Source organism: Corylus avellana, chromosome ca6, assembly GCF_901000735.1.
Source record: "Corylus avellana chromosome ca6, CavTom2PMs-1.0".
NCBI lineage: Eukaryota > Viridiplantae > Streptophyta > Magnoliopsida > Fagales > Betulaceae > Corylus > Corylus avellana.
In genome coordinates this window covers 26,232,270-26,244,526 of record NC_081546.1, presented here as the reverse complement: position 1 = coordinate 26,244,526, position 12,257 = coordinate 26,232,270, and the positions used below count along the sequence as shown (strand labels likewise).

Genomic DNA, 12,257 nt, shown 5'->3' with positions numbered 1-12,257 from the left:
GAATGGATTCTTCATCGCGGTGGCGTCACCTCCATTCCATCATGGGGGAAAATGTGGCTTTCAGTTAAGTGTACAAAAAATAAAAAAATTAAAAAAAAATCATAATATTTCTGATCTCTTTCCTGGTCGGGCCGGTCCCTTATGATTCTGTCTTAAATTATGCACAAATTTTAAAATCAGGAGATAGCCCGACCCTGATTATTATTTCTTTATATCAAAGCGTTAGTGAGTGGTCCTAAGTTTGGATGGATGATTAATTAATCATGAATGTTGGATTACATTTGTTGTATATATATATGTACACATAAGGATGAATATTTATATTATCATCATAACTATAATTGTCCTTGTTGTTCATTTTCTTTGTTGTCATATATATTTTTTTATTTGAAAAATTTTCAATGGGTCATATATATAGTGGTCCTCAAGTGTCTACATAATATTATACAAATTTTCATGATTATGTAAGTGATTACATCAGTTAAATTACCATCTAGATCTATTAATGTTGGTGTCATTATCAAAATTAACATTAAAAATAATGTAAATTATAATAATTCTTTGAAAATTTTGTGTAGGTACTCGGAGTCTACGAGTGGAGTGGCAATAATCCACTTCCTCCTGAAATATGGCTTCTTCCTTACTTTCTCCCCATACACCCAGGTTCATCATTTTTTTAATTATTTTCTTAATATCTTTCTTCTTTCAAACTTCTTTTTTCTTTCTTGAATTTTTATATGGTGCACTTTTTAATATTTATATTTTTAATGGGCTTTGTTATTTTTCTGGTTTTCAAGGATAATACTAGACATCCCAACACTTTTTCCCAAATTCATTTTTCTTAATGATGTGGTCCATTCAATAAATAAATTTATATTGTTTTTTTTTTTTTTTTTTTCCTTAAATGAATGTGGGGTCCAAATCATTTGGGAAAGGGAATTTGAGAAAAAGTGTTGAAATGCTTAGCGGCCTCGGATTTCAATTTAAACTTAGACATGCATATAAGAATATAATTAGACTAACCAAATTAAAATCACAAAGTTAAAAAAAGTTATTGCCTCGGCCAAAAAATAGTTAGAAAAAAGAAAATGACAAATTTTCCTTTAAATTGGTTAGAAGAAAGAGTAGGTGATTTTTTAAATATATATTTACACACATGTCAATTTAATAAATTGAATTAAATCTCTTCTAATTGTATTTGAAATTATATATTAAAAAAATGAAAAAGAAAAGGGGACAGAAATTTCTTCCAAACCAGTTTGGAGGAAATATCTTTCAATCCATATAAAATAGTGCCACGTGTCTATAAACATTTAAAAGTCACATTACATTTAGTCTAAGTTAGTAAACTGCTATTAATGAGGTTAAGAATTTAATGTACATTTTAAATGTTTATAGACATTTGACACTATTTTACATAAATTAGAAAATATTTCTTCCAGACTATTTAGAGGAAATTTCTATATGAAGAAAAGGAAGAGGAAGAAATAACATGTAGTGCAACCCCATGCAGGACGAATGTGGTGTCACTGTAGGATGGTATATCTGCCCATGTCTTATTTGTATGGGAGAAGATACGTGGGTCCTGTCAACGGCATTATTCTGTCCCTCAGAAAAGAGCTCTATACCCTACGATATCATCTTATTAATTGGGACAAAGCTAGAAATTTGTGTGCTAAGGTACGTCTTTTATTTTTTAATTTTTTTTTAAAAAAATAAATTATCTTTCGTATTATTTATGCTTTCCATTTTTTTTATTCAACTACCTGGATTTGAATTTTATTCAATTACCTCGTTTCTAATCACTTTAGGTCAAACTCTTAAAATAATTGATGATTAATATGGTATTAGAATTAACATCTTAATTCAAACTTTATCTTCGTAATTTATTTTTTATTTTATTTAAATATTATACAATAAATAAAGAGTTTGAGCTCCAACACACAGATGAAGCAACTTAAGTTGAATTAATAATAATCAATGGTCAAAAAGATTTTTGTGATTGGTCCAATTGATATCATCAAACAAGCATAAAATCTGAATAATCTGATTTAAATATGGTTATTATGTAATTAAATCAACCTGATCACATGGCATAGGGATCATGTATTAAAAAAAAAAATCATTAAAGAAATTCATAAAATCTTCTATCTCTTTATCGTTTTTAAATCATTATGATATAAGGGATAAGGCGTGGTCAGGTTGGCCTGAGATTGAAATATTTCTTTTATGTACCCAAAAGAATATTTAGTATGAAGGAGGCATTTTTATGATCAATATCTTTTAAAATAATCAGTGGTTAGAGGTGGTTTGGATTGTGATTGAAGCTTCTCAACCTAGAAATAAAATTTCCCTCCAAATAAAAAAAAAATACAAAACAAATAATCAGTGATTAGCATGACAACTCATTTGCCGATCAGAGTTGCGACCGGCTCTTTCCTCAAAATAAGCAAGAATATTTTATAAAAAATAATTTTTTAAATATACAAAAAATAACTTTCACATTTATGTTACATCAAAAAAAAAAAAAAATTGTAAAAGAAGGAAAACGGTGCGTTTGACAGGAGGACCTGTACAGCCCACACCCGAAGATACAAGATATGTTGTGGGATAGTCTTCAGAAGGTGGTGGAACCTCTTCTTGTGCAATGGCCTTTCTCAAAGCTAAGACAGAAGGCTCTTCACACTGTGATGCAACACATCCACTATGAAGATGAAAACACTCGCTATCTCTGCCTTGGCCCGGTTAATAAGGTATTTTACACTTTGTGTGATAATTGTGGAATAAAAATATAGTTTTTTTATTGTCAAGGTAGTTGTTCTTTTGTTTTTTGTTTTTAAAGTAAACAAAAAAAAAAAATGCTAGACCTATAAATAGTTTACAACTTTTTTACAACTTGCTTATAATTGAAATTCGTTACAAAAAAAAAAAAAAAATTAAAATTAAATGGCCGATGCTAGAAGAGCTGTAGCGTTATTATTATTATTAATTAGGGAAAAATTATATTTAGTCCTAAGTTTTTATTTCTTTTTTATTTATTTATTAGATTTTTAATTTCAAGGATAAGGTTCCTAAGTTTTGCCTAAGTTTTAATCAATTTCACCGTCAAAAATAATGATTTTTTTTTCCTATGGATGACTTGACTCTTGAATAATTGATATATTAAAAAAAAAAAAAAAAGAAAAAAAAAAAAGAAGAAGTGAGAATGTTTTGCTGTTAATTTTTTTGAGAAAATGAAGCGTGAACAATAACAAAACCTTGAAAAGGTTTGCCAAACACTGCCCTAGTTCTCTTGGACTTTGGTGCTATTGTTTTCCCTCATGATTTTGTGTCATTTCTTTCTTTATTTGATTGGTACTTTCATCAGCTTCTACGATATGGTTCATAACAACAATGCATGGCACCATCATGGAAGTTATCAACATCAATTTCTCAAAAGACTTCTTTTTTGTCGGCACATCTTGATAGCCTGATAGGTACTGCCAAATGCCAATCAACAAATCAACATCAATTTCATAACACTTCCATATAGTATTCTCACGCAGGGGCGGAATTAGGGGACAAAATAAAATAAATAAATAAATTTTAAGAATAAAAACTAATTTTGAAGAGTCCATTTCATAAAGATATCTAAATTTAAAAGAAAATTTTCCAATTTGTATAGCATTTTTTTACTTTTAGAGGAGCCCAAGACCCCTTAAGGCTAGGGGCGGTTCCACTCTTGCTCTCACATCGATTTAATTGTTTAGCGATTAACGTAGTAAGTACCAAATGGATTCACAAACTGACGTGTCATTCTATGTTGTATTGCTACTTGAGCCATAATCAAGTATAATTATTTAGTAGTTGATGTGGTAAATGACACATGAATTGCTACATCAATTTTTAATAAATTTATAATAAAAGTTGTAATATTCATAAAAATATTCATACATACCTTGATAAAAGAACTTTCCCATTGTTTTGTACATTTTTTTTTAAAAGAAACCTGTTTCCTTAAGCATCATAAGTGATACTATCTTCCTCTTTTCCCTGCATTGAATTGAAAAAAAAAAAAAAAAACAAAAACAAAAAATTGTTCATATTAATTAGTTTTGAAGCAAATTAAAACACACTCATCCATGAACACATGCAGGTACTGAACATGATCTGTTGTTGGGTGGAGGATCCAAATTCAGAGGCTTATAAGTTTCACCTTCCAAGAATCAAAGATTACCTATGGGTGGCTGAAGATGGAATGAAAATGCAGGTTCTAATTTAATTCCTTTTATGCCAATCTATACTTAATTTTTCTCCGTTTCTTTAGTTAATTTGACACCACAAAAACTAAAGTTAGTGTAAAAAGTTCAATTAAGGTTGAATAAAAAATGAAATTAAAGATTTTTTCGTGACACTCCAAAAAATTAGTTCTACATTAAAAAGATCAATTGTCCAAAAAAATGAGTGGATTATAAATTAAGGAACTCACGGGTGTTAAGTTCCACAATGATTATAGAAAGCTCTAATTGTAAGTTGATTAGTTTTCTTAAAATAATAGCACATGAAAAATGCTACATACCACAAATTTTTTTTCAAATTCTAGTTCCTAAATGATTTGATCCATTCAAAAAAATTAACTTTTTTCATAGAAGATGCGTGTTCATGCTCTCTCTATAAATTGAGTCTTGTATACATGAAATCAAATAATGAAAAATGTAGTGAAGAGAATGTCTTAACGGGTGGACGTAGGCCATATCGAAAGTACCTTAATTCTCATCTATTTTATTTGTACTTTCTTTAGATTATGAAACTTTATTGTCGTTACAATTTTTTATTTATTTTTATTGTGTGAGTTTGACTGTGATCATATGACATCAATGTAAATGTTTAAATGTTTCAATGACAGGGATATAATGGTTCTCAATTATGGGATGTCACTCTTGCTGTTCAAGCAATCCTGGCTACCAACCTCGTGGATGAATATGGTTCAATGCTAAGAAAGGCAAACAATTTTATCAAAAAAGCACAAGTAATATATATGCTACCTCTAAATTTAAAACATTTATATAGATCAATAATAAAAAAGAATTATCTATTTTGAAATTCTTATTCTTATTTTTGGCTTCAAATTAATATTAATAATTTTCAAATTTCGACTGGGGTCGAGTATGAAGGTTAGAATAGAGAGCTCAGGTGATCTTAATTACTGGTATCGCCACATTTCAAAGGGTGGATGGCCTTTCTCGACTCCAGAAAATGGTTGGATTGTATCGGATTGTACATCAGAAGCTTTGAAGGTAATTAGGCCCTGTTTGGTAAACAACACGGCACTGTTCATGCATTTTGAAATTTTTTTTTTTTTTAAAAAAAAAAAAGAATAATGTTTGGTATAGAAAAGTGAAAAATAAAATAAAATTGTAGTGATATTTTTATTTGAATGGTAGTAAAAAGTAAATTGTGTGATATAAAAAGTGAGAATGTTTTGATATTGATTTTTTTGGAAAAATGAGGTGAACAAACACCACCTTAATTAATTTCGTCTTAAATGTTATCAATTCTAAGGTGGTTCTTAGTTGGCGTGCGAGCTGCACATAGTGAATGGTTTACGCTGTGTTAAATAAGTTTGGATAAAGCTTTCTTTCAAACTGGGCTGAAGAAAATTCTTTCAACACAGTCCATTAAACTAATATTTATCCGTAATGTTAAATCATTATTTATACTAAAAGCTTAAGCTGATAGGAACGAGTAAATTTAATCAACACTTTAACATTTTTCTTCGCGTATAAGCTCAAACTCCATTTTAATAAGTAAGATCCAACACTTAGTTTTTAAAAAATTATATATATATATGAGGGTGACTTTAAGGAGTCAATATTCGAACTCAAAAGATTTGGCTCTGATACCATATCATATTATGTTAAATAGCCATTTATCACAAAAGTGATAATTTAACATGGTGTAAGAGCTAAAAAGTCATGATGAGTTAAAATCTTGACTCCACAATTTATCCTTCATTTCAATTAAATATTTCACGTATTAAAACTTACCTATTAAAATGAAGTTTAAGCGCACATGTGAATGAGAGTGTTAAAGTATTGATTCCCAAGAGGTAGCTCAGTCGGCTGGGACCACGCCTAATGAAGCGGATGCCATTAGTTCGAATCTCCCTCCCCCTTCTTGTGCGGATATGTCAAAATATATATATATATATTAAATTTACCTATATATATATTGATTATATTATTAAATTTACCTATTTCTATCATGTTAAACTTTTGGGATGACCGGTGATTTAACATTTAAAATGTATAATTTTCACATGTATTTTTATATAAACTCATATATATATATATATATATATAGAGAGAGAGAGAGAGAGAGAGAGAGAGAGCACATGATTATTATGTGTATTCTTAAATATGTAATTATAGTGACACCAACTATATATATTTATCTTTTGTTCATAGTTATCTGCATATATCTGCATAATTTGTTGCTGCATAACTATCTGTTGCATGATCTGCTGGTGCCTGATTTATCCTTTAATTGTTTGTTAACAGGCAGCACTCTTGTTATCAAGAATGCCATCTGACATTGCTGGAGAGGCGATAGCAATAGATCAACTGTACGACGCCGTTAATGTGATTTTATCATTACAGGTACAAGTTTGTCATATTATGAAGTTCAAAATGTATTTAAAATTTACATTTTCTATTAAAAATCACATGTATTTTAGATATTTGTCGGTGCAATAGACTCGAGGAAAACAAGGTTCTCTATATCAATGCTTTTGCATATTAATAATTCTGCATATGAATCTATTTGCTCCTTGACATGCAATATTACAGAACAACAATGGTGGATTTGCTTCATACGAGCTCACAAGATCCTATGCATGGTTGGAGGTAATTAACACATTCTTTCTTTTCCAATTTGGTTTGTAGAGTTGAACCTTACACAAAGCTAACACATGATGATGATTCTTTCACAGATTATCAACCCGTCCGAAACGTTTGGAGATATTATTATTGATTATCAGTAAGATCAAGTACTATGCCTATAATTTACTTACAAATTATTGTGACTCCGTTTGGTCTTATAATCTTACAAGTTAAAAGTGCGATCGTAAAACATAGAAAACTCATCGCAGGCAAGGGGTGTGTTTTTAAAAACGCACTATTTTAAAGGCTAGACTGCGATTTAAAAGTTCAAATCGCTATTTTACCAACTGCTTAACTGTGTTTTTAAAAATAACGTTTTAAAGATGCGACTTAGAACTTTAATGACATTTCTTATCGGAACTTTAATGCCGGAAATTTAAAAATAACGTTTTTAACCGGAACTTTAATGCTGTTTGAGAAACGGCATTAATTAAACAGTATTAACTGTTTAGTGTCGTTTATATAGCCTAAAACGGCATTAAAAAAAAAAGGCATAAAATGCCCTTTTTTTGTAGTGTCGCACATTTCAAAAATCTCTATTTTTGAAATAACACATTTTGAAACAGCAAAGTCTAGCAGACTCTACTCAAGTTTATAGTTAATTATGGTTGTTATTACATGTATCTTTACTTTGTTTCTATGTCTTAAATCTTTATAATAAATATGATAAAAAGAAGAAAAAAAAATACACAACTATAATTTTTTACTTGTGTTTTAATTAACCCCATAATGCAGGTATGTGGAATGCACTTCAGCAGCGATTCAGGGTCTTGTATCATTCATGAGACAGCATCCTGGACATCGGAGGAAAGAAATAGAAGCATGCATCGAAAAGGCAATTCATTTCATTGAGAGCATACAACTTGCTGATGGCTCTTGGTTTGTTTTCGCTCCTTTCAACTTATACTCATCACATTTACCAAATATTTGCCCATTTGTCGGGTGGAAGGGGAACAAAGATTGGAATTAAATTGATTTAAAAACAACAGAATTAATAAACACCAAAAATATAGAAATAAAGAAAACACACACACACACTTCAAAATATTGGAAAGAATATGAAGCGAACATATATGCATGTTGTCTGAACTACACTCAGTTCGAGCATTCCTAACAATGAAAGGGCTGCCCGACTTTCACGCAATTCAAACAGTCAATTATAAGAGATTTCAAAGGACAAGCCAAGTCCACTAGCCATCTATAATGTCAAGTGGAGCTAGTTATTAACATTTTCCTGAATTTTTGTCATTTTATGCACAAAAAGGGAACATTGCAATCCCAATAGTAGTTTGGAATGAACATTGCAAATTGTTTAATAGTTAGTGGGAGTAAATATTCTTTCTCCATATATTTTTGTTCATGAAAATCAAGCAACGTCAAAGGTAGGTACGTACTACAGTCGGGGTTTGTGGAATTTGCTTAACATAACAATCTAAATCATTATTTATGTCTGTTATACACGGAACTAAATTTATGATCCCAAAGAAGTAGAAAAAAAAATAATAATAAAAGCAAATCAATCACACAAGACGCTAAGCTTATATCTACTGGTGAAAACTATCTTGAAGAAATTCACTATCAAAAGATGAAGTACAAAAGAGTAAGGAGAAAACCACTCAAAGCTCAAAGCCTTAATATGCTCAAATCAACGTCGGTTAAAGAGAGACTCCAAATCCAATTTGAAATAGAACACTGCATGTCGACTAAAACAAGAAGTCCAAATCAGGCTTAGACTAGAGATTCACTTAGGCTGAAAAAGTGAATTCCAACACCAACATGTAGAGGTGGAAACATGTGAGAGAAAAACAACCATTTTCCTTAGTGGCACCCCACAAATTAACTTGAGTAATTTAAGTCATATTACAATAATATCAAAAGCTTAAACCGATAAAAAAAATAATAATTTAATTAATACTTTAATATTCTATTCAAACACTTACTCTCAGCTGGGTTTTTGAAGTATTATTGTTATTGTCGTTAACAAAAAAATATTAAGGTGATTAATTTCTTTACCATTGAGCATGCATGCATGACCATATTGGAAAACATGCAGGTATGGGAGTTGGGGAGTTTGCTACACCTATGCAACATGGTTTGGAATAAAGGGACTGGTGGCTGCTGGTAGGACATACCAAAACAGCCACAGCATTAGAAGAGCATCCCATTTCTTACTCTCCAAACAGCTTCACTCAGGCGGTTGGGGAGAGAGCTACCTTTCATGCCAAGATAAGGTAACATCTATTTCAAGGGTACACCTTATTTTAAGCTGGTCTCTACAAGTTCCTCAATTATATTTATTCTTACAACTTTTTTAAACACCTAATTTTTCTTGGATTTTGGACCATTAGTTAATCCAATTATTATAAAAAATAAAAAGGATTTAAAAAAAATTTAAATCCTCATATTATGGGATTGTGCTACATAATTCAATATATAGGTCCAGTGGGTGGGGTAGGTGTAGGTGTGGAGTGGACCTAATGAATTAAGTGAGGGTTCAAACTATTGACTTATGTTGCCACATGAGGTGTACTGGTCCAGTGCCAAAAGGTAGGTGTGAATTAGATCTTGGTATCAAATCTTGGGACAAATTGGTAATTTTTAAGACTATTGTTGCCTAACACCTGATGCAATTTGGACTTTGGGGGATGGTTATTGAACCCACTTGCCTATCACTTCTAAGTAAGTAAAAGTAGTTATTATGGTCATGTACGTTTAGATAGGATCTCCTCGACCGGTCTCCCCCTGTACCCTTTTTGCTTGAAAGAAGAAAGAAAAAACAAATTAGATTATAATTGTTTCAAAAGTAATAACATTACGGAAAAATTACAGTTTACTCCCTCAAAGTTGACAGCTTTTTTAATTTAAACACTAAAGTTTTAATTTTTACAATCACTCTTACAAAGTTTCAATTTTTTTCAATTAGACCAATATTATCTCAAAATTTCCATATTGCTCCTAATTTTTATTTTTTATTAAAAAAAAAAATTTGCGGATATAAAAATGGCCAGATGGCCAAAGGGCCACCCCGAATTTTTTAAACAATTTTTTTATAAAAAATAAAAAATAAATAAAAATAATAATAAATTAGGGGCAATATGGAAAGTTTTGGATACAATTTGTCAAATTGCAAAAATTTGAAACTTTAGGGGGCGGATTGTAAAAATTAAAACTTTGGTGTTCAAATTAAAAAACAGTCAACTTTGGAGGGGATAAAATGTAATTTTTCCTAAAACCAAAGAACTAATACCAATACTGATTCCAAGTTCTTTTGACAAAGTTAAGGAAAATTTAAGGTTTCAATCACACAAAAAAAGTTACCTATATATATGGCTCATAATTTTTGTAACTATATATCATATGCACTGTGAATAGGTATACAAAAATCTGGAAGGGGACAAAGCACACATAGTAAATACTGGGTGGGCTATGTTAGCTCTCATTGAAGCTGGCCAGGTACGATACAATATTATCTAAGCTTACTTCTAGTTGAATAATTCTAAATATTTATTTTCGTCTCACTCTTATATCGTTAGGCTGATATAACAATCCTCATCAACTTTTGATTTTTTTTTTTTAAAAAAAATAAAGATTGATTCAAAGACTGATAGGTACTGTCATATGATCAGTACAGTGATACAAGAGTGAGATAGAATTTGTAAGCAATTCAACCCTATTTTTTTTTTTTTTTTTTTTTTTTGTTACCAATCTGATGGAATAGGCCGAGCGAGATCTGATCCCCTTACATCGGGCGGCAAAGGTGTTGATTAATTCACAAATGGAAAATGGAGATTTTCCTCAACAGGTAAATTTATACAAAGAAGAGAGAGGGGGGGAGGGGATTTGGATTCACAAATTCCTTCTTCTTTTTTTTTTGTCTTTTTTTTTTCAGCTCATTTTAAATGAACGGTTTATATCATTACAGCAATACAAAGAAAAAAAAAATCAAATGATTGACTGTTGGGTTGACATAACCCCACAAAGCCACCTGTAAAAAGTGATTTAAGAGTAGTCGGTTTGGGGTGACTGAACTATTCTCTTAACAAACCATTTCGGATGAGCAGTTTGGGAGTGGGGTACGTAGTTTGGCCACTCTTTCTCTCTTTTTTTTTTTTAATTTATTTTTTATTACATTGTTGTCATAATTGGACCGTTCTTTTAATATATTGCACCATATCCAAATGGGGGAGGTTTATTAAGCAACTGGATTCTAGTTTAGTTATCAAACCATTTAGTAGTCGTACATATAATTTAGAAGCTCATGAGTTGGGTGAAACGCTAATTGGGATGCATTATTAATTAGTTTTATTTCTTTCTTCTTTTTTTTTTTTTGGCTTTTGAATCTATAGGAAATCATAGGAGTTTTCAACAAGAGCTGCATGATCAGTTATTCAGCCTATAGAAACATCTTTCCCATATGGGCCCTTGGAGAGTATCGCAATCGTGTATTGCTGACTTCAACAAAGCAGTGCTGAAGGTATGCATCGAAGTGAAGAAAATCACTCACCATGTATAAATGTATAAAAGGATGATGAATTTCAGTTTTTGCTTCTTGTGTTGGTCTTTGACTCTTTCTTCTTAATTTCTTCCCTTTTGCTGGGGTGTGTTAATTCTTGTTGTGTACAATGAAACTTACATTAATTGAAATTGTTGAACGCAAAAAACAAAAATCTACATTTAGAGAGGGATCCAGATCACACCCACTATGCTATCGAGTGAGTACGAAAGTCAATATTCGGCTTGATAATATCTCTTATAATGGAAAACCTGCAATGAGACGTAAGGGTGGGCAAATTAACTGGTTATCGATTACCGGCTGTGTACACTATAAAAAAAAAGATTTTTTTATTGACATAAGTTTTCTGGCGTGTCAGGCCACCTGACACGTCAGCAAATCCTCCTGACGGGGCTATTTTGACATGTTTCAAGCGTTAAGATTGTGGGTGTCAGGAATGAAAAATTTCTAACATGCCAAAGATGGCACGTCAGAAATTCCTGACGTGTTAAATCCAACATGTCAGAAAATTCTGACGTGTTGGATTTAACACTTCAAAAAATTTTTGTGACGTGTCAATTTGACAAGTCATAAAATTTTCTGACGTGTTATATTGGAAATTTAAAAATTAATTAAAAATAATAATTTTTTTAAAAAAAAAAATTCTGAGTTTTTTTTTTTCAATTAAAAAATGTATTAATTTAATTAATTAATTTTTTTTGTAATTTATTGAGTGGTGCATAGAAACGAATTTCTCTGCACCACTCGTTTCTCTGCACCACTGGTGCAGTGAAGTGGTGCAAAGAAGATTTTAAAACCACGAAAAAATTATCTTGTTTTTGCAA

General features: G+C 30.8%; 1 protein-coding gene across 1 annotated transcript in view; it reads left to right on the top strand.

Annotated features, from left to right (window-relative positions):
• Positions 1-11,392, top strand: part of LOC132185459 (cycloartenol synthase-like) — a 14,577-nt gene extending 3,185 nt beyond the window's left edge. Inside the window, exons 4-18 of the mRNA XM_059599228.1 lie at positions 1-63; positions 579-663; positions 1,514-1,680; positions 2,565-2,753; positions 4,136-4,249; positions 4,886-5,008; positions 5,154-5,276; positions 6,540-6,638; positions 6,828-6,884; positions 6,971-7,017; positions 7,656-7,799; positions 8,974-9,151; positions 10,293-10,373; positions 10,639-10,722; positions 11,267-11,392. The exon at positions 1-63 is cut by the window's left edge and continues 132 nt beyond it. Coding sequence (XP_059455211.1) covers positions 1-63; positions 579-663; positions 1,514-1,680; positions 2,565-2,753; positions 4,136-4,249; positions 4,886-5,008; positions 5,154-5,276; positions 6,540-6,638; positions 6,828-6,884; positions 6,971-7,017; positions 7,656-7,799; positions 8,974-9,151; positions 10,293-10,373; positions 10,639-10,722; positions 11,267-11,392 — 1,680 coding nt within the window. The remainder of the gene's footprint in view (positions 64-578; positions 664-1,513; positions 1,681-2,564; positions 2,754-4,135; positions 4,250-4,885; positions 5,009-5,153; positions 5,277-6,539; positions 6,639-6,827; positions 6,885-6,970; positions 7,018-7,655; positions 7,800-8,973; positions 9,152-10,292; positions 10,374-10,638; positions 10,723-11,266) is intronic.
• The last annotated feature ends 865 nt before the right edge of the window (positions 11,393-12,257 follow it).